Source organism: Pseudophryne corroboree, chromosome 1 (genome assembly GCF_028390025.1).
Source record: "Pseudophryne corroboree isolate aPseCor3 chromosome 1, aPseCor3.hap2, whole genome shotgun sequence".
Taxonomy (NCBI): Eukaryota; Metazoa; Chordata; class Amphibia; order Anura; family Myobatrachidae; genus Pseudophryne; species Pseudophryne corroboree.
The window spans coordinates 298,068,725-298,090,220 of NC_086444.1; the positions used below are offsets into that span (position 1 = coordinate 298,068,725).

At 44.4% G+C, this 21,496-nt stretch overlaps 1 protein-coding gene across 1 annotated transcript in view; it reads left to right on the forward strand.

Annotated features, from left to right (window-relative positions):
- Positions 1-21,496, forward strand: part of SH2B3 (SH2B adaptor protein 3) — a 346,286-nt gene that overhangs the window by 155,279 nt on the left and 169,511 nt on the right. Inside the window, exons 2-3 of the mRNA XM_063964379.1 lie at positions 947-988; positions 1,419-2,225. Coding sequence (XP_063820449.1) covers positions 1,446-2,225 — 780 coding nt within the window. The 5' untranslated portion in view covers positions 947-988; positions 1,419-1,445. The remainder of the gene's footprint in view (positions 1-946; positions 989-1,418; positions 2,226-21,496) is intronic.

The following is a 21,496-nucleotide window of genomic DNA, read 5'->3' on the forward strand; positions in this document are numbered from 1 at the left end:
AGGCAGAACCTCTAGCTTTTTCTCTGAAACACAAAATAAATTGTTATTACTCACTTTACTATTCCAGTTCCCTGTGCTGAATTACTTGTTTGAGATTAAGGGGGTTATTTATCAAAGCTTGGCAAGAGATAAAATTGAGAGAGATAAAGTACCAACCAATCAACTCCTAACTGTCATTTTTCAAACACAGCCTGTAAATTGTAAATTAGAATCTGATTGGTTAGTGATTGATAACTACACACCCTTAAAATCGCCATTCTCACCAGAACAGTCTCCAGTTACCTTTAATGGTGTTAAGTTCTACTTTACCGCTACAAACCCGGGTTCGAGCAGGCTCAGACCCTTTCACATTGCAATTTCAACCCGGGTTATTCCCGGTTTATACCCGGGTTGGGGCCTTTCACACTGAACCCGATACACTCACGTTAAACACTGTGATGTGATTTAAAGTGGATTTTCTGGCTCACATTGATGAGGTTTCAAAGGAAATAAAAGAAGGGGCTGGGGACTGCACTGAGCAGACACATAAACAGCCAATCAGCACTTTTTTCTGAGACTCGGGTTGAGCCAGGTCCGACACCTGTTTAACCCTTCTTTTAACCTGGGTTGAAATGCCAGGTTTCTTGACCCGGGATATTCACTTTGGTGCTTTCACACTGCACCTCGACCCAGGTCGATCCGGCAACAACCCGGCAATATCCTGCGTTATCGATGCAATGTGAAAGCGGTATTAAGTGACAAGTTTGAGAGCAGACCACTGGATTGAAGGGTGTCATGTTAAAGGATCTATATGGCTATGTAAAGAACTAATTAATGTATTATTTAAAGTCAAAACTCAAATCTTTCTACATCTCACTGCCCCCAACTTATTAGAACTATTTTTTGTTTGTGTAGACAATGTGTTTAAATAATTGCTTAATTGATTATGTTCTGTTATATTTCACAGGCTGGAAAACAGTGTCACCATTGCACAGAGGAGCAATAGCATGTAGGTACATTGTGTATTTTATTAATCAGAAAATCTTTATCTGTTTGTATATTAGAATTTAAGGCTGCATCTCACCTAATACTTTAACTTGTGAAACAGCAAAGATCATCTGGTATTGCTATGTTACATGTTAAGGTAAATTATGTACTTTGTTAAGGGATATTAACAGATGGACTGGTTATCTAGTTTGCCATTAAATGCTTAGTATATAGTTCTCTTGTCAGGGTCATCTGTGCTAATTAAATGGTAACCTGATGCAGGTAATCTGTGTACAGCACTGAAGAGGTGAAGTTTCTTAGCTTGATATTAGAAACAGTAGTGCTGTAATCTAGAGAGCAGTTCACTATAAAGTAACTTCCTCTTAGCATGCAAGACAGTGAATTTGCAATGGAAAGCCCCTCATTCAGTGTTTCCTTTTCTGCTTTCGTAGCATACCACAACTGCTTCAGTCACTGCAATGAATGGGGACACTATTCAACCTGAAAGTTCCTCCGTCCCTCAGGGCTGGAATGAGTTCTGCGAGCTTCACGCCATCTCCACGGCTAGGGAGTTGGCAAGGCAGTATTGGTTGTTCGCTAACCAGAACCCACACTATGATATCTTGGCCGCGGAAAACTTCTCTTTGCAGTTCACAGATCTTTTCCAACAGTATTTCAGGAACGAAGTGAGAGAAAGCTGGGGCATTGACCAATACAGATTTTTTCCCTTCAGTAGAGTAAAAGACTACAGAGAGACAGGTAGCAGGACTTCAGAGGAACCTAATAGCACGGTTGCAGCAAAAGTGGAGGTGGATTTGACAGCTATCCATGAACAGACAGAACAGACAGCTAATGACACAGCTGTCCAACATGTACAAAAAGCTTGGAGCTCAGAGGAGCTCCAGAGCAATCACACTCCCCCACCTCCAAGACCATTCATCCGATTCTCCTTCAATCATATTAGGAGGAGTATTAGAAATATATTCAGACGGAAACCTGCAGATACAACTCCTCCTGAATCCAGGGAAATTGACACTGATAGAACAGACTCGCCCACCTGGCATAAAAGGATTTTGCCATGGACTTTAACAAGGGAGCCAGTGTTTGAAGTTCGGAAAGAGGGGTATTTAAATTACAGCATGGTGGATGAGACAAGTATGGACAGTGGAACTGTGTGGCAGAGATGCCGACTAATTTTACGGAAAGCAAGCCAATTAGACAACGAGGAATATGTGATGGAATTGTATGATCCTCCTAAGGTAAGAGACCTTACTATTTATTTAGGAATAACGCTACATGTGTTATATGTTTGTGTGTGTGGGGGGGGGGGGGGAGTGTCATAACTATACAGTGCAAAAGCTATGTGTGAAATCCTGCTACTGCCTTTGTTTCATCTGACCTGTCCTGATGCTAGAGTTCCAGCTGGAGACCCCTAAGGTTTTTGCACAATGTAAAATATCTGTTCCAATGTAGAGTTAACTATAACTTGTTGGAAAATGTTGTTTGTACATTTTAACCAGACAAGATAAGTTGAAAGCACAGTTCAGTACCAGATAAACTGTTCATTTATATAACTAATAAAATAACTACCATTACAACTTCCACAAATATAACATTTGAAATAACAACAGCCTTTTTGCCCACTAACTTTCCAGAGCTAATTAATAAATTAAGGCTCCTCTGCAGTTCAATGGAAGCAATATTGGAACCTGCAGGAAAGTGAGTTGCTTGGGACGTACAGTAGAGTAGGTAAAACACTTTGGTGATTTTGTATATTTCCATCTACAGCACAAGGATTAGCATGGCAGCAAAGGCACAATTTCCACTCAAATCAATTGGGCCTAACTTTATGCTTTCAAATGACATTTGTACTATGTACAAACCGATCACAAAATAACCCTCAAAGGGTTAAACAAATTTGCATTAAGCCACGTGGACATAAATGACTCCCTCGGTATTATCCTGGTATTTCAATTATACAGTATGTACTGTGCTTCAAAGGTATTATGTTGTCACTGTTACTTTCTGTTTTAGTTGAGTCTGTTATTTCAGTTATGTGCTTTTTCTTCTATGATCATGTTATGTGTGTTATGTGATGTAATGATGCAATAATGTATGTTATGTACATAGAGCACACAGATATGAGCATAAATAGAGATTGCAGCTACTATATAGCAAATAGTAGTTACTACAGGTTGAGTATCCCTTATTCAAAATTTAAAGAATTTTGGATAAGGGATACTCAACCTGTATAATGAAATAGAATCTTCCTGGAGATCTCAGTTTATTTTATTATACAATTTATATTGATGTATCTACCATTTTATTCTAAAATTTTGAACATCAAAGAAGAACGTCTCAGAAAGAGAAGATAAAGAAGGTGTTATTCTTACTAGCTACAGGATATGGTCATTTGATTACAACTGTCTGGCCTTTCATATCACTATTCAAAAGAACTGCAAACAAATGTTAAGAAAATGTCCAGAGAGTTATTTGCAAATTCATACATCTTGAAATTTCTAGTATTTTATTTGGGTAAAATGGACAGTAGTGCTAAATACTTATATTTGTTACATATCTGTGCTGATACACGGTCTTTGTATGTCTGGCATCCGAGTTTCTGTGTTACTTGCTCCCAGTGACCATTCGGCATAAATGAATGTTCATTTCAGGAGGTGTGGAAACTCTTTTCTTCCTGTGTGCTGCTTGGGAGCTTATGCTGGAGACTGACGCAGTGATTTCCATACTTATCCATTCACAGAAAGTGGATAAAATTTGTGTCAGTGTGGGCTGAAAACAAATGATTGGCCTGCTCATGGTCATGCACTAATTCCCAAGCTCACAGTGGACGCATTAGTATGTGTGTGGTCATTTGCTGACCGCTCTGTGGGGGTCATTCCGAGTTGTTCGCTCGCAAGCGGATTTTAGCAGATTTGCTCATGCTAAGCCGCCGCCTACTGGGAGTGAATCTTAGCATCTTAAAATTGCGAACGATGTATTCGCAATATTGCGATTACACACCTCGTAGCAGTTTCTGAGTAGCTCCAGACTTACTCGGCTTCTGCGATCAGTTCAGTGCTTGTCGTTCCTGGTTTGACGTCACAAACACACCCAGCGTTCGCCCAGACACTCCCCCGTTTCTCCGGCCACTCCTGCGTTTTTTCCTGAAACGGTAGCGTTTTTTCCCACACGCCCATAAAACGGCCTGTTTCCGCCCAGTAACACCCATTTCCTGTCAATCACATTACGATCGCCAGAACGAAGAAAAAGCCGTGAGTAAAATTCCAAAGTGCATAGCAAATTTACTTGGCGCAGTCGCAGTGCGGACATTGCGCATGCGCATTAAGCGGAAAATCGCTGCGATGCGAAGATTTTTACCGAGCGAACAACTCGGAATGACCCCCAGTGTTCTTACATTTACACCGCAATTGGCAATGGATGACTAAGTAGATCTGCACATATAGGCCAGCATTATGCAATTAAGGAGAAGATGTATAATAAAACATAGAGAAAATGGTGATGAAAAGATTCTGTATCAGCTGTCACTGGAGAGTAGTTATGTGGTTACCTCATTGACCAAAGGAACATGAAACCACCTTGCATGCGGTATTCCATGATTGGGTATGTCTGATGGGGCCACCTTTAGAGCCCACAGAATATGCAAACCTTCATACTTGTGATTTGAACCATAAGAATAGTGGTAACAAGATACATTGATATATGAAGTAAACCTGAAATTGTAAATGGAATAGGGGTGAAAGTGAGTTTTCGGTCTCTCTGTCTCCTATACTAGTAGACGTGGCAGTTTTGGAATAATGCATAATAAAAAAAATATACTAAAAATGTCCTGATTGATTTTTAAATAATGACCTCTGTAAAGTAAAGAATGTATTACAATGCCTAACGGTGATACTTTGGTTGAGAAGAAAATGTATCAAATGTAGGGTCGGACTGGCCCGCAGGGTTACAGGGGAAATCCATGAAGGCAGCCAAATTCACAATCAACCAAATTCACATCAACCAAAAAAGTAACCTAAACAAAATACTACTTCTGTGTATTTGCAATATGTTGTCACTTCATAAAATATACTACTCTACTTATATGATAATTTACAATATTTTTTACTTTTGTGAAATAATAATTGCTTTAATTGGAGGTATTATTATGTTAATACAAAAAAAAGTGTGAATACGTTGGTGTATTAAAAATGTATTTAAAATTGATTGAAAATATAACTTGACCGTAATATCTACTATTATATTCTATTTATTAGCTAATGTACAATGTTATAAAAATACATGCATGCATATTTTACAAACACTTAAATAATCCGTATTGTTAAAAATATAAAAAAAATATAAAAATTCCCAGTTTATTTGGCACCAATCTTGGTAATTGCAATAATGTTAATACAATTGTATCAAACCTCTTGTGTCCAGGTGTCCAGTATTAAGTGTCCAGATCAGGGCCGTCTTAACAGCAGTGTAGGCCCCTGGGCACAGCAATGCACTGACCGCCCTACCCATCCTCCAGGGCAGGCATTCCCAACCACGGTCCTCAAGGCACACTAACAGTCCTGGTTTTAGTGATATCCAGGTTTCAGCACATGTGACTTAATTAGTAGCTCAGTTATTTTGATTTAACCATCTGTGCTGAAGCCTGGATATCACTAAAACCTGCACTGTTGGTGTGCCTTGAGAACCGCGGTTGGGAATGCCTGCTCCAGGGGTAGGGGGTGCTATCAGTTGCAGCTTTGATGTCCTGCGGGCGGTAGGGGGCGTTCTATCTTCCGTTCAGCATGTAGGACCTGGAGCAGTAATTTCTGATGATTACTCCTTTACTGCACAGATGGGGCTAAACTGTAGAAGTGGGCATTGGGCTGAATGAAGGGGCCCTGGTACATGACTTCCAGGGTGTTAGGGGGTATTAAATACGTAGGGGAGGGGTGGATAGTGGAGTGGGCTTAATATATATAATTTTCCGGTGGGAGGGCAGCTTGCTTGACTGCAGATATCTCATGTTCCTGAAAATATATTTCTTGGCTTTGAATTGGATAAAAAACTAGAGAGTCTCACCGTTCAGGAGTTACTGGGGACTTGGGGATGAGAGTTCAGGAGCCAGAGCAATCCACCAACGAACATATAAAACTGCATATTAGGCGTGTGGAGCTGGAGCAGGGACCAGCTGCTGGAAGGCTGATATCTCTGGTTCTGGGCATAGTACAGACAAGCTGCCAGTGTCCACCAAAAGGGGAGAGTCCCAGCTTTTGGACTATACCCTCAGAGAAACTCTAATACCCCTTTTACACTCGCACTCCCGGGTCACTCCCGGGATGCATCCCGGGATGCATTCCCGGGACTGACCCCTTTCACACTGCACTAAGACCTGGGATCGACCCGGGACAGCCCCATTCACACTGATCCCGGGATATCCCTGCAAATGCATATGTATGTCATTAGAAATGGCCTTTTTCTGGCTCACATAGATGAGGTCACACTAGTCAACAAAGGGAGGGGTGAAGAAGAATCAACACAACATGTTTGGTGAATTCAAAAAATTTTATTTCACCTTTGATATTTGGTTTCATTTTTTATGATTTCCCCCCCCCAAAAAAACACATTGCCAGCAACTGTATATATATATGGAGAAACAATGTAGAAAACACTGAAAACATGGTCTACTATTACGCACATTTGGCTATGTTATGCATAGATTTGCAATCATGTTTTGATTGGCATAAAATAAAAAAAAACACTGGTAGGCTTGGAGAAACAACACCATAAAATACAGTGTCCCTGCAGTATATTATTACTGTGTCAAAAATAAATAAAAAGTGCTTTAATGTAGACACTATACAAAACAGAACAGAACATAGAAAAACACGGTACGGGACTCTGTACGCAAACGGTGTACAAAGGCCGCAGCGGCTTCAGGTTAAAGTGTATTTAGAGTGTATTGAAGGTATAGCTTTTCATTCCTGTATATAAATCAGCTTTATCAATTGTAAACATGTACTTACTGTTTTTCTGTAAAGTTGGGGTGACGGTGACGGCACTTTGTACAGTCCCACTGTCACTGGTCTGAGCATCCACGACGTCTTCAATGGTTGCAGTTATGCTGTCGTCGTTTCTAGATGTGTTGATGGACGGGTGGGAGGATGTGTCGCTGTCCTCAGGTGTGTCGTCAATTAACAACGGTGATGACGGGCAGACGTCACTGCTTGTCTGTGTCTCTTTTGGAGTGCCTTCTGTAGCAGTGTATTGTGAACTGGAAGACAGACTCACCGGACTGCAGAGAGCTGTGTGCCCAAAGATATTAGCACAGATGTCATAGTACTGCCAGTCGATACGGCCAAACCCGCTCTTTCTCCGGTTGTTGTCATGCACTTTCATGAAATGCTTTTCTCTAACGTCCTAGTGGATGCTGGGACTCCGTCAGGACCATGGGGAATAGCGGGCTCCGCAGGAGACAGGGCACATCTAAAAAAGCTTTTAGGTCACATGGTGCGTACTGGCTCCTCCCCCCATGACCCTCCTCCAAGCCTCAGTTAGGTTTTTGTGCCCGTCCGAGAGGGTGCAATCTAGGTGGCTCTCCTAAAGAGCTGTTTAGAAAAGTTTTTTTTTTTAGGTTTCAATCTCAGTGATTCCTGCTGGCAACAGGATCACTGCATCGAGGGACTTAGGGGAGAGATTTCCAACTCACCTGCGTGCAGGATGGATTGGAGTCTTAGGCTACTGGACACTTAGCTCCAGAGGGAGTCGGAACACAGGTCAGCCTGGGGTTCGTCCCGGAGCCGCGCCGCCGATCCCCCTTACAGACGCTGAAGAGACGGCAGAACAGAGGTCCGGAAAGCAGGCGGCAGAAGACTCCTCAGTCTTCTTGAAGGTAGCGCACAGCACGGCAGCTGTGCGCCATTGTTGTCACACGGCTCACTGACTCAGTCACGGAGGGTGCAGGGCGCTGCTGGGGGCGCCCTGGGCAGCAATATAATTACCTTTAGTGGCAAAATAAATACATCACATATAGCCATTAAGGCTATATGTATGTATTTTAACCCAGGCCAGTTTCTTAAAAACCGGGGAAAAGCCCGCCGAAAAAGGGGCGGAGCTTATTCTCCTCAGCACTCAGCGCCATTTTCCTGCTCAGCTCCGCTGGTGAGGAAGGCTCCCAGGTCTCTCCCCTGCACTGCACTACAGAAACAGGGTAACAAAGAGAAGGGGGGCATAAATTGGCGATATTTATATATTAAGAGCGCATATATAGTAAACAACACCTTCTAGGGTTGTTTATATACATTTATAGCGCTTTTGGTGTGTGCTGGCAAACTCTCCCTCTGTCTCCCCAAAGGGCTAGGGGGTCCTGTCTTCGATTAGAGCATTCCCTGTGTGGCTGCTGTGTGTCGGTACGTGTGTGTCGACATGTATGAGGACGATGTTGGTGTGGAGGCAGAGCAATTGCCGATGATGGTAATGTCACCCCCTAGGGAGTCGACACCGGAATGGATGGCTTTAGTTATGGAATTACGTGATAATGTCAGCACATTACAAAAGTCAGTTGACGAAATAAGACGCCCGGCAAACCAGTTAGTACCGGTTCAGGCGTCTCAGACACCGTCAGGGGCTGTAAAACGTCCTTTACCTCAGTCAGTCGACACGGGTACCGACACAGATGAATCTAGTGTCGACGGTGAAGAAACAAACGTATTTTCCAATAGGGCCACACGTTATATGATCACGGCAATGAAGGAGGCTTTGCAGATCTCTGATACTGCTGGTACCTCAAAAAGGGGTATTATGTGGGGGGTGAAAAAACTACCTGTATTTTTTCCAGAATCAGAGGAATTGAATGACGTGTGTGATGAAGCGTGGGTTAACCCCGATAGAAAACTGCTAATTTCCAAGAAGTTATTGGCATTATACCCTTTCCCACCAGAGGTTAGGGCGCGCTGGGAAACACCCCCTAGGGTGGATAAGGCGCTCACACGTTTATCAAAGCAAGTGGCGTTGCCGTCTCCTGATACGGCCGCCCTCAAGGATCCAGCAGATAGGAGGCTGGAAACTACACTGAAGAGTATATACACACATACTGGTGTTATACTGCGACCGGCAATAGCCTCAGCCTGGATGTGCAGTGCTGGGGTAGTGTGGTTGGATTCTCTGACTGAAAATATTGATACCCTGGATAGGGACAGTATTTTATTGACTCTAGAGCAATTAAAGGATGCTTTCCTTTATATGCGAGATGCTCAGAGGGATGTTTGTACTCTAGCATCAAGAGTAAGCGCGATGTCCATATCTGCCAGAAGAAGTTTATGGACGCGACAGTGGTCAGGTGATGCGGATTCCAAGAGGCATATGGAAGTATTGCCATATAAAGGAGAGGAATTGTTTGGGGTCGGTCTTTCGGACCTGGTGGCCACGGCAACTGCCGGCAAATCCACTTTTTTACCTCAGACCCCCTCCCAACAGAAAAAGACACCGTCTTTTCAGCCGCAGTCCTTTCGCTCCTATAAAAAGCGACCAAAAGGACAGTCTTATCTGCCGCGAGGCAGAGGAAAGGGTAAGAAAGGGCAGCAAGCAGCCCCTGCCCAGGAACAGAAGCCCGCCCCGGCTTCTACAAAGCCATCAGCATGACGCTGGGGCTTTACAAGCGGACTCAGGAACGGTGGGGGGTCGACTCAAGATTTTCAGCAATCAATGGGTTCACTCACAAGTGGACCCGTGGGTCCTGCAGATAGTATCTCAGGGTTACATGCTGGAGTTCGAAAGGTCTCCCCCTCGCCGGTTCCTAAAGTCTGCTTTACCAACGTCTCCCTCAGAAAGGACGTCGGTTTTGGAAGCCATTCACAAGCTGTATTCTCAGCAGGTGATAGTCAAGGTACCCCTCCTACAACAGGGAAAGGGGTATTATTCCACACTATTTGTGGTACCGAAACCGGACGGTTCGGTAAGGCCTATTCTAAATCTGAAATCCTTGAACCTGTACATAAAGAAATTCAAGTTCAAGATGGAGTCACTCAGAGCAGTGATAGCGAATCTGGAAGAAGGAGACTTCATGGTGTCCTTGGACATAAAAGATGCTTATCTACATGTCCCGATTTACCCCTCACACCAAGGGTATCTCAGGTTCGTGATACAAGACTGTCATTATCAGTTTCAAACGCTGCCGTTTGGGTTGTCCACGGCCCCTCGGGTCTTTACCAAGGTAATGACCGAAATGATGGTTCTTCTACGAAGAAAAGGCGTATTAATTATCCCTTACTTGGACGATCTCCTGATAAGGGCAAAGTCCAGAGAACAGCTGGAAGTCGGTGTAGCGCTAACACAAGTAGTGCTTCAGCAACACGGGTGGATTCTAAATCTTCCAAAATCTCAATTGACCCCGACAACACATCTGCTGTTCCTGGGCATGATTCTGGACACGGTTCAGAAAAAGGTATTTCTCCCGGAAGAGAAAGCAAGGGAGTTATCCGAACTTGTCAAGAACCTCCTAAAACCAGGAACTGTGTCAGTACATCAATGCACAAGAGTCCTGGGAAAGATGGTGGCTTCGTACGAAGCGATTCCATTCGGCAGATTCCATGCACGAACATTTCAGTGGGATCTGCTGGACAAATGGTCCGGATCGCATCTGCACATGCATCAGCGGATAACACTGTCACCGAGAACAAGGTTGTCTCTCCTGTGGTGGTTGCAGACTGCCCATCTGTTAGTGGGCCGCAGATTCGGCATACAGGACTGGGTCCTGGTGACTACGGATGCCAGCCTACGAGGTTGGGGAGCAGTCACAAAGGGAAGAAACTTCCAGGGCGTGTGGTCAAACCTGGAGACGTCTCTTCACATAAATATACTGGAGCTAAGAGCGATCTACAATGCTCTAAGCCTGGCAAAATCGCTGCTTCAGGGTCAGCCGGTGTTGATCCAGTCCGACAACATCACGGCAGTCGCCCACGTAAACCGACAAGGCGGCACGAGAAGCAGGAGTGCAATGGCAGAAGCTGCAGGGATTCTGCGCTGGGCGGAGAATCATGTCGTAGCACTGTCAGCAGTGTTCATCCCGGGAGTGGACAACTGGGAAGCAGATTTCCTCAGCAGACACGACCTTCACCCGGGAGAGTGGGGACTTCATCCAGAAGTTTTCCACATGATTGTGAACCGTTGGGAAAAACCAAAGGTGGACATGATGGCGTCTCGCCTCAACAAAAAAAATTGGACAGGTATTGCGCCAGGTCAAGAGACCCTCAGGCAATAGCTGTGGACGCTCTGGTAACACAGTGGGTGTACCAGTCAGTGTATGTGTTCCCTCCTCTGCCTCTCATACCAAAGGTACTGAGAATTATACGGAAAAGAGGAGTAAGAACAATACTGGTAGCTCCGGACTGGCCAAGAAGAACTTGGTATCCGGAACTTCAAGAGATGCTCACGGAGGATCCGTGGCCTCTACCTCTAAGAAGGGATCTGCTTCAGCAGGGACCTTGTATGTTCCAAGACTTACCGCGGCTGCGTTTGACGGCATGGCGGTTGAACGCCGGATTCTAAAAGAGAAGGGCATTCCTGAGGAAGTTATTCCTACTTTAATTAAAGCCAGGAAAGAAGTGACCGCACAACATTATCACCGCATTTGGAGAAAATATGTTGCGTGGTGTGAGACCAAGAAGGCTCCAACGGAAGAATTTCAATTGGGTCGATTCTTACATTTCCTGCAAGCAGGATTGTCTATGGGCCTCAAATTGGGGTCCATTAAAGTTCAAATTTCGGCCTTATCAATTTTCTTCCAGAAGGAATTGGCGTCAGTGCCTGAAGTACAAACTTTTGTCAAAGGTGTACTACATATACAACCCCCAATAGTGCCTCCAGTGGCACCGTGGGATTTGAACGTGGTTCTAAATTTTCTCAAATCTCATTGGTTTGAGCCTTTAAAATCGGTAGATTTAAGATACCTTACATGGAAGGTAACCATGCTGTTGGCCCTGGCTTCAGCCAGGAGAGTTTCGGAGTTGGCAGCTTTGTCATACAAAAGCCCATATCTGATATTCCATTCGGACAGGGCAGAATTGAGGACACGTCCTCAATTTCTCCCTAAGGTGGTTTCGGCATTTCACTTGAACCAGCCTATTGTGGTGCCTGCGGCTACTAGCGACTTGGAGGACTCCAAGTTACTGGACGTTGTCAGAGCATTAAAAAATATATATTTCAAGGACAGCTGGAGTCAGAAAATCTGACTCGTTGTTTACATTGTATGCACCCAACAAGTTGGGTGCTCCTGCGTCTAAACAGACGATTGCACGTTGGATATGTAGTACAATCCAACTTGCACATTCTGTGGCAGGCCTGCCACAGCCTAAATCTGTAAAGGCCCATTCCACAAGGAAAGTGGGCTCATCCTGGGCGGCTGCCCGAGGAGTCTCGGCATTACAACTTTGCCGAGCAGCTACGTGGTCAGGGGAGAACACGTTTGTAAAATTTTACAAATTTGATACTCTGGCTAAAGAGGACCTGGAGTTCTCTCATTCGGTGCTGCAGAGTCATCCGCACTCTCCCGCCCGTTTGGGAGCTTTGGTATAATCCCCATGGTCCTGACGGAGTCCCAGCATCCACTAGGACGTTAGAGAAAATAAGAATTTACTTACCGATAATTCTATTTCTCATAGTCCGTAGTGGATGCTGGGCGCCCATCCCAAGTGCGGATTGTCTGCAATGCTTGTACATAGTTATTGTTACAAAAATCGGGTTATTACTGTTGTTGTGAGCCATCTGTTCAGAGGCTACTTCGTTTGTGTTATCATATTGTTAACTGGGTTCAGATCACAAGTTGTACGGTGTGATTGGTGTGGCTGGTATGAGTCTTACCCGGGATTCAAGATCCTTCCTTATTGTGTACGCTCGTCCGGGCACAGTACCTAACTGAGGCTTGGAGGAGGGTCATGGGGGGAGGAGCCAGTACGCACCATGTGACCTAAAAGCTTTTTTAGATGTGCCCTGTCTCCTGCGGAGCCCGCTATTCCCCATGGTCCTGACGGAGTCCCAGCATCCACTACGGACTATGAGAAATAGAATTATCGGTAAGTAAATTCTTATTTTTAAGAGTTTTCATTTTGTTGATCACTTGCTGCTGTGTGTGGATGATTCCTCTGGCTTCCAGCATCTTGGAGATGTTTTTATAAATCCCTGCATCTTTAACTGTGCCTGTGATCTGCCTCATAATTTCCTCCTCTCCCCTAATGCTCAGCAACTCTCTCACCTCCTGGTCTGTCCAAGTAGCCATGCTGCCTTCCTCAAACGCTTCCTGGACGCTCCCCTGGGCTCTGAAAGATGACATCATCTTTTCTGAGCCCAAGAAAGCTCCAATCCGAGGCCTTTTAACAGTCCCGGGATAGTGAATCCTGGGATGGGCCCTTTCACACTACACAGCATCCCGGGACGGTCCCGGGACCAACCCTGGACGAGACCTGGGTTGAAATCCCGGGATGCTCGTCCGGGAAATTGACCCTGTACCCTTTCACACTGACAAAAATCCCGGGATGATGCGCGTTCACGTGCAAAATCCCGGGATTTTCATGCGAGTGTAAAAGGGGTATAAGTCAGACAGAACCCGAGATATCTGTCTGGGAAGAGCAATTAACAGGCTTGGATGGGGACCCCTGCTTTCAAGTCAGATATCTCCAGTTCCCCAGGGCCAATTTTCAAAAACCTGGTACCCCTGGACAGAGGGGACCCTCAGCTATCAGCCTAGGGCCCTTGCACTCCTGGGGCCCTTGGGCAAGAGCCTATTGAGCCCATACGAAAAGACGGCCCTGGTCCAGATGCTTGTTGATATTAATCTCAGAATTCAAAACAATAGAATGACTGTCAATTTACAAATATTTAAGCCAATCCTAATATTAAGGCAAACAGGCGTGTTTTGCAGATGCCTATCCAGCAGGTGTGTCTGAAAGGGGTAACAGTATGTTTGGCTTAATCACTTTAATATTAGGCTGACAATAAAGATGGGCAATTCCAATAGCGGAGAAGTACTGACTTGACAGGAAGCTGTACCTGATATTTACGCTGATGTTCAATAATTATTACCTCTCTCCTGACTGTTCAGTGGCCTGCTAATGCGAAGCTGTCCCCTCCACCTCAGTAATGGGTCTAAGGTGTGCAGTGGTGCAGGTGTTGGAGCTCCTGTGGGTAATGTGTCAGTTTTACTCTCCATAGCCCAGAGACACAACAGCAATGTGTTTCCTACACCTCTGTGTACTTCATCAAGCTGATAGGTTTGATATAATTGTATGAACATGGTTCAATTTACCATGATTGGCGACAAACAAACTGGATTTTTTAATATAGATTTTTTACAAATATTTTTAACAATTAGAATTATTTAGATTTTGTAAAATATGCATGCCTGTATTTTTATAGCATTGTACTTTAGCCATAAAATATAATTGTTGATATTACGGTCCAGTTATATATTCAATCAATTTTGAAATAATTATTTATACATCAGTGCATTCCCATTTTGGGTGGGGTTTACAACATTCCCCTTTTATGGGTATTGCTGCAGATGAATACATTTATCATTTTCTTTATACATTGGTTGTGACTAGCGCTGGGTACATATTTTTTTTATTGTGGTATCATCATGTTAGAAAAGAAAAGGAAGACAGTCAATAAATTAGATGTTTTAACAGCTAATTTTTTGATTGGGGGATTTGATTTGAGCAAACTGAGTGCTCATACATTCTAATGCCTTCAGTCATTGGTACAGTATATACAGCTTTTGTGAGATCTTTTATCCCTACTAATCAGTTTTTATGCCGGTAGACTTAAGGGGGGTACACACGGAGCGATAATCTAAGCAATCTGACTAGATTGCTTAGATTTTCAGCAAGATCGCTCCGTGTGTATCCCCTACAGAGATAGCGATGCGCAGCCCCGCACATCGCTATCGCTGCTGCTAGATTGGCTTGCATGCAGGCCAATCTAGGGGGTCGCTCACTTCACCTGCTGGGTTAAGTGAGCGGCCTCCCGTCTCCTCCTGCACGCTCAGAACAGATTGCGCTGTGCTGAGCGGCGGGAGAGATGTGTGCTGAGCGGTTCACTCAGCACACATCTCTCCTGCATCGGCCAGTCTATATGGGCCTTAAGAAACACAAGTCTGTTAAAGATGTTCATGCAGATGTTTAGTGTTCTAGTCTAATGTATTTATAATAATGTATTTGCTCTGCTTTCGGTTGATTCTCTAAACCTTTGAAATGGCTGCATGCTCAAAAATATCAAAACATAGTTAACACGCAGAGCAGTTTATATGGAAATTCTGTGCCTGAGAAACGTCTGTGATGGTTTGCCCTAGTTTTGCATGGGCCCTGTAATTTTGCATGGTATGCTTAGCAAGGTAATGTATTTATTTTATCAACTAGGAGACGATTAAAAAGTTGTTGTTTTGAGCCTGATTCAGACCTGACCGCAGGTTTGTGTCCACACGCAGATTCCAGAATATCGTGATCTGCAGCTGAGCAAGATCCATTCTGCGCATGCACATAACGGGCCTTGCGATCTGGCCTGTACTTCCCCTCTGCCGCTGCCTGATTGATAGGCAGCGGCATTGAGGGGGTGGGGAGGGGGCGGAGGAAGTCCTGCGTTCGCAGATACGGGGGTGTCTCACCACCGTTTTCTGGCAAGGGAGAGCTAGGAGTATGCGTGTTACCATACAGACTTTCTGGGCTTGCAGTCCACAATTCTGTGGGCTAGCTGAGTAAGCTGGAGCTTCCATCAGCATGGAACCCATGGTCGCGATGTTGGATCTCAGCTTGAGATGTCTTTTGCAGTGCTGGGATCACAGCAACATGCAGGAGGCGCCTCTTCTACCGATACATCTCCTTCAAGCTTCTCCTTTAGATCGGACGGAAATACAGTGCTGTTTGCATGCAGCATTGCGTTTTCCTCCATCTCTGAATCAGGCAAGTGTAAATTGTTATCTCATCAATTTCCTATTGTAATCATTTTAGGTCCTGGTTAAACTCAGAATTTTATTGTACTTGTAGGGATATATTTACTAAAGTGCGGGTTTTCAGATAAATGACAGTTAAGAGCTGATTGGCTGGAGCACCATTTAACATTTGCGACGATTGATAACAAGAATATCACTTGTTAAATCTGCCTCTCTATAAGAGTGATGCAAAGTTTAAATACATTTCACCTCAAATATATAACCATAGGCAAAAGGATAAAGGTATCTAAGCAGCTGGTATTTTAGCTTCAATTACTAGGTGCTAAAGCCTATGTGTCACCGTCCGTTATTGACCGACAAGGAGAATATTGGTAAATAGATAAGTATTGGGAGAAACTGTTATTTAAATAACACTATTATTACTTTTATTATGACATTAGTACATTGCACTAATATGACATTTTCAGCTATTTTTTTTGTCTTTCATCTTAAAATTATAGATTTGAGACTCTGCCCCCTTTATAAATTACTTCACAGATGATTATAGTGAAATTGCAATGCATATTTATTGGATTTGTGTAAGAATGGGAGTATAAAGAGAACACAGATCACTTTCACAGTATATGCATTGCACTCAGAGGTAGATCTGGAGACGTCTGCCTGGCTTTATTGTAACTCCATTATCTGGTATCATGGGAAGGCAATAGCTAGACAATGCTTTTTGCCGCTCATTAATTGGACTCAAGATGCCTTTCTCATAGAGGCTTATGGGGACAGTGGTGAGCAGAGGAAAATGGGATATCACAGGAGAATTCTTGTTTGTTATAAGCCCTACACACTTGTCGATGTAACTGAAAGATATGAACGATCTCGTTCATTAATGAACGAGATACCATTCATATCTTTCAGTGTGGAGGCATCAACGATGAACGATGCGCGGCTCCGTGCTCGTTGATCGCTGGTGCCCCGTCAGCTGTGCATGCAGGCCAATTTGGACGATCTTGTCCATATTTGCTAGCACTTGTATGGAACTGGGTGACGGGGGGAGTGAAGAAACTTCACTCCCCCCGTCACTGCCCCCCCGCCGCCGGGTCGCCCGTCTGCCGCATCGGCGGTCGGGCAACTCGCCGGCGGATCGCCGTGTCTGTAGGGCCCTTTACATTAATACCACTTTCAGACAGAAATGTCTGAAAGTCCCGACAATTACCCGGCATTTCAATGCGGGTTCGTTTTGCCGGGACCTGCCTGCCCCCCACCCCTTTCACACAGACATGCAAATTACCAGGTCGTTAATTTTGACCCGGTAATTTGCATATCAACACAAGTATTTTGTCTGTGTGAAAGGGTCAACCCTTGTCTTAATTCCCGTGTCTCCGATCCTGGTAGATTCCAGGGTCGAAGTCCCCGGAATTACAACCTGGCGTCGACCCTTTCACAGAGGAAGAGGACCTGTGTGTTTTATGAAATTACCGGGTGGAACTGCTTCACCCGGTAATTTCATTTTCTGTCTGCAAGGGGTATGAGACATGCTGAGAGAGGTACTTTTTTCTGTAAAAAAAAAAAAAAAAAGGCAAATAAAGTACTTTCTCAATGTCATAAATAGACCCCTTAGTACATAGAGTCATTGCTAATCTGATAATGATAGGTATGAGAAGATGTCATCTCATTTACTTTGTAGTGTGGACCATCCTAAGGAGAGCTTGATACAAAAGAAAAGTGGTGGGAAATGTGACAGCTAACAATGGGGGACCACTTCACAAAATGTTTTGTGCCAGGAAACTATTTTGGTAAAGCATGCAATTGTAAACAATAAAAAAAAAAGTTCTTGTTTTTTATTGTAGCTACTTTCATCCAGTTAGAGCAACTAACAAATATACCCTAAAATGTAACTGCCTTGTTACAGTATTTCAAGTCTAGTGGTATCAAATATATGTATTTTACTTTATGTAAAGCCTATAGTACCAGAAACATGTATACATAGGTTAATTTTAAATGATTCATATCACTCATGCACAGAAGTTCTAATAGTGGGAGTAAGGAACATTATTGGGTATATTCAATTAGGGTTGGATCCATTCCGACATGCATTTGTCGAAATGGATCCGACAACCCCTATTCAATCCCATTTCAATTCGACTTTAAAAAAAGTCGAATTGAGATGAGACCTGTGAGCGGAGGAGAGGGGGGAGACCAGCGGGGACATCCGCGGGCAGACAGAGGAGAGCAGCACTACAGCAGCGCTGCAGGAGGATGTCTCACAGCCGCCAGACCTCACGGCAGTGTCCACCCGGCTCCAGCAAGTGTGACCTCACTTGCTGGAGCCGGGTGGACGCTGCCGTGAGTGGCGCAGCTGTGACACATCCTCCTGCAGCGATGTGCTGTAGCGCTGCTCTCCTCTGTCTGCCTGCGGCTGTCCCTCCATCTCCCCACGGCTCTCCCCCCTCTCCTCCTATAAGGTCCCTCATCTCAGTCCGACATTTTTGTATGTCGGACTGAGATGGTCGTAAACGGGGCCAAATCCTGTAGAATTTGGTCCCGTTTCCCTTAAAAGTGAATCGGCAGCTATACCGCCGTTTTACGTACTATTCGACAAGTCGAATTACCCTACTTGTCGAATAAAAATAGCGGGGTCTGAATAGGTCGAATCACGATTCGACCTCAAAAAGTCGAAAACTGCCGTTTTTTCGACAGACGGCAGCTTTCAACCCTAATTGAATATACCCCTATGGCTCATGGGAAAGGGCAACATACAAAACGCTTCAGAAATCCTCTGAGAGGGTGACAGTCTATTAGTGCTGCTAAACTTAAACTAGTGCTTAAACTATCTGTTGCGCCCTATTAGATACAATTAACATTTCTCTTATTTTTATGAACTCACATACACCTCAAGTGTTTGCCAGATACGTTTATGAAGCTTAAAGGGGGAATTCAGTCGTTTTTTGGGCACCAGCACCCGACGGAGCTATTCAATTATTGTGCCGATCTGGCATGAGTGCTGTTGGTGCCCATTATTTCTGCCTGCATTCTACTGAGGTGATGAGCAGAAATGTGCAAAAAATAAAACCAAACTGATTTTGGGCTCGACATGCACAAAATGTAATTAGCACGAGTAACAGCAACACAATTGAATATAACCCCGTCACTTTAGATGGGAGATTGGGTGCAAGAGGCCAAGGAAAACAATTGAATTCCTCTCTTGGAGTCCTTGGTTAGATGCCAGAACTGTGAATTTTACTAAAGGTCTTGGAATTCTTTTGGCTATGTACATGCAGGTAATGGGAATATTTTCAAGTTGAAAGACTATAAACTAAAAGAAAGTCTAATTGGTGTCTTTGTTCTTTTGTGTTTTTTTCCCCCTATGTAGAACAGTGAGGTTTTTGGTGAAGAAACCGCCATTGCCTGTCTTCCTTAAACTGTCACAGGTTATAGAGGAAGTGCCTACATCCTCTCCCACTTTTTACAAATATTTGCACAAATATATATATCTTATTTGTCTTAAAAATTCCCTAACTAGTTGCACTTCATCATAATCAAGTTTTACTTCCTGTGGTTAATACATCCTATTATCTATACACTAAACAATTGTTGCAAAAGTCTTTTTTTTAAACTTGAGTTTATATAGTATATAGTTGCCTGGAGAAATAGCTTAAACTGTCCTAATGTTTTATGTCCCAATGTGTGACAACTCGTTATACCTCCCAGAATATTTGATCTTTCCCATTTTCTGCAAATCACTGTGTAATACCGGAAACCAATACCACTGGTTTTGGACCAACTGTCAGACCTGTGTGCTGCAAACATATTCTGAGATTCTTAGGGACCTATTTGATAAACATTTTTTTATTTTTATTTTTCTCCAGCATTTTACCTAGAGAAGACCACACTTGTATTTTATGTTTAGTTATATGAAAAGTGTTGAGAAATCACAGATTTTTCCTCCATTTCATTTCTTCAGTCACATTACTGCAGCCCTCATTGGACATAATAGAGGCTGTGCAGGAATGGTATTTATATGTCTGTATGTGTATGTATACATGTATGTACCGATAGATAGATAGATAGATAGATAGATAGATAGATAGATAGATAGATAGATAAGGTCCATGTGGTACAGCACTCCTGGCCAGTGGCGGAACTAGCGAGCGGTGGGCCCAGGTGCGACAAAATGTCCACCCCCTCACCCCTGGAGAGGACCTGGTGAGGGGGACCTGCTCAGGGCCAGAGAAATGGATACCTAGCAACAGTGCCGTAACTAGACATTTTAGCACTGTGTGCAAGAAACGGCATCGGAGCCCCACCCCTGCATGCAAAACGGGGGCAGTGCGCGCCGTAGGCGTGGCTTCGTGGGGAAGGGGTGTGGCCACAAAATAATACCAATTCATAAAACAATGCACAGTAGTCTTCATTATTCAAATTACGCCGCACAGTAGCACCACTACACCAGGTAGAGACCCTTTTACACCTTACGGCGGACAGATTCCTCTTTTTACACATTACGGCAGACAGCGTCCCCTTTTTACACATTACGGCAGACAGCGTACACTTTTTACACATAACGGCAGACAGCGTCCCCTTTTTACACATAACGGCAGACAGCGTGCCCTTGTTACACATTACGGCAGACAGCGTCCCCCTTTTTACACATTGCGGCAGGCAGATTCCCCCTTTTTACACATAGCGGCAGGCAGATTCCCCATTTTTACACATAGCGGCAGGCAGATTCCCCATTTTTACACATTGCGGCAGGAAGATTCCCCATTTTTACACATAGCGGCATGCAGATTCCCCATTTTTACACATTGCGGCAGGCAGATTCCCCATTTTTACACATTGCGGCAGGCAGATTCCCCCTTTTTACACATTGCGGCAGGCAGATTCCCCATTTTTACACATTGCGGCAGGCAGATTCCCCATTTTTACACATTGCGGCAGGCAGATTCCCCATTTTTACACATTGCGGCAGGCAGATTCCCCCTTTTTACACATTGCGGCAGGCAGATTCACCATTTTTACACATTGCGGCAGGCAGTCCCAAGAAAGACAGAAAGAAAGACAGAAAGCAAGAAAGAAAGAAAGAATTATACTTACCCTCTCCGCTGGCTCAGGCTCCTCGGTGCAGCTTCTGACGATTCCCGGGCAGGAGAGAAGGAGGAGGAGGGAGGTGGAGGAGGGAGCTGCAGCAGCACTGTGTTATTGGTGGAGGCGCTGCTGCTGCTGGCCCTCCGCTTCACTATAGGCTGTTCTCGGAAGACAGCCTATAGTGAAGCAGAGGGCCAGCAGCAGCAGCGCCTCCACCAGTAACAAAGCGCTGCTGCGGCTCCCTCCTCCACTTCCCTCCTCCTCCTTACCCCCGTGCCGCTGCGCTCCTCTCCTCTCTGGGCAGCTGTGTGCTGCGAGCAGCGGTTGCCCGCAGCACACAGTGGCATGTAATGAGTCAGTTTGACTCATTACATGCTTTGGGCCCCTGGACAGAGGTGGGCCCCAGTGCAACGCACTGGTTGCACTGGCGGTAGTTCCGCCTCTGCTCCTGGCGACTTTCAATAATTCACAGGTAGCAGTATGTAGAACAACGTTTCAATGCTGTAATTCTAGCATTTT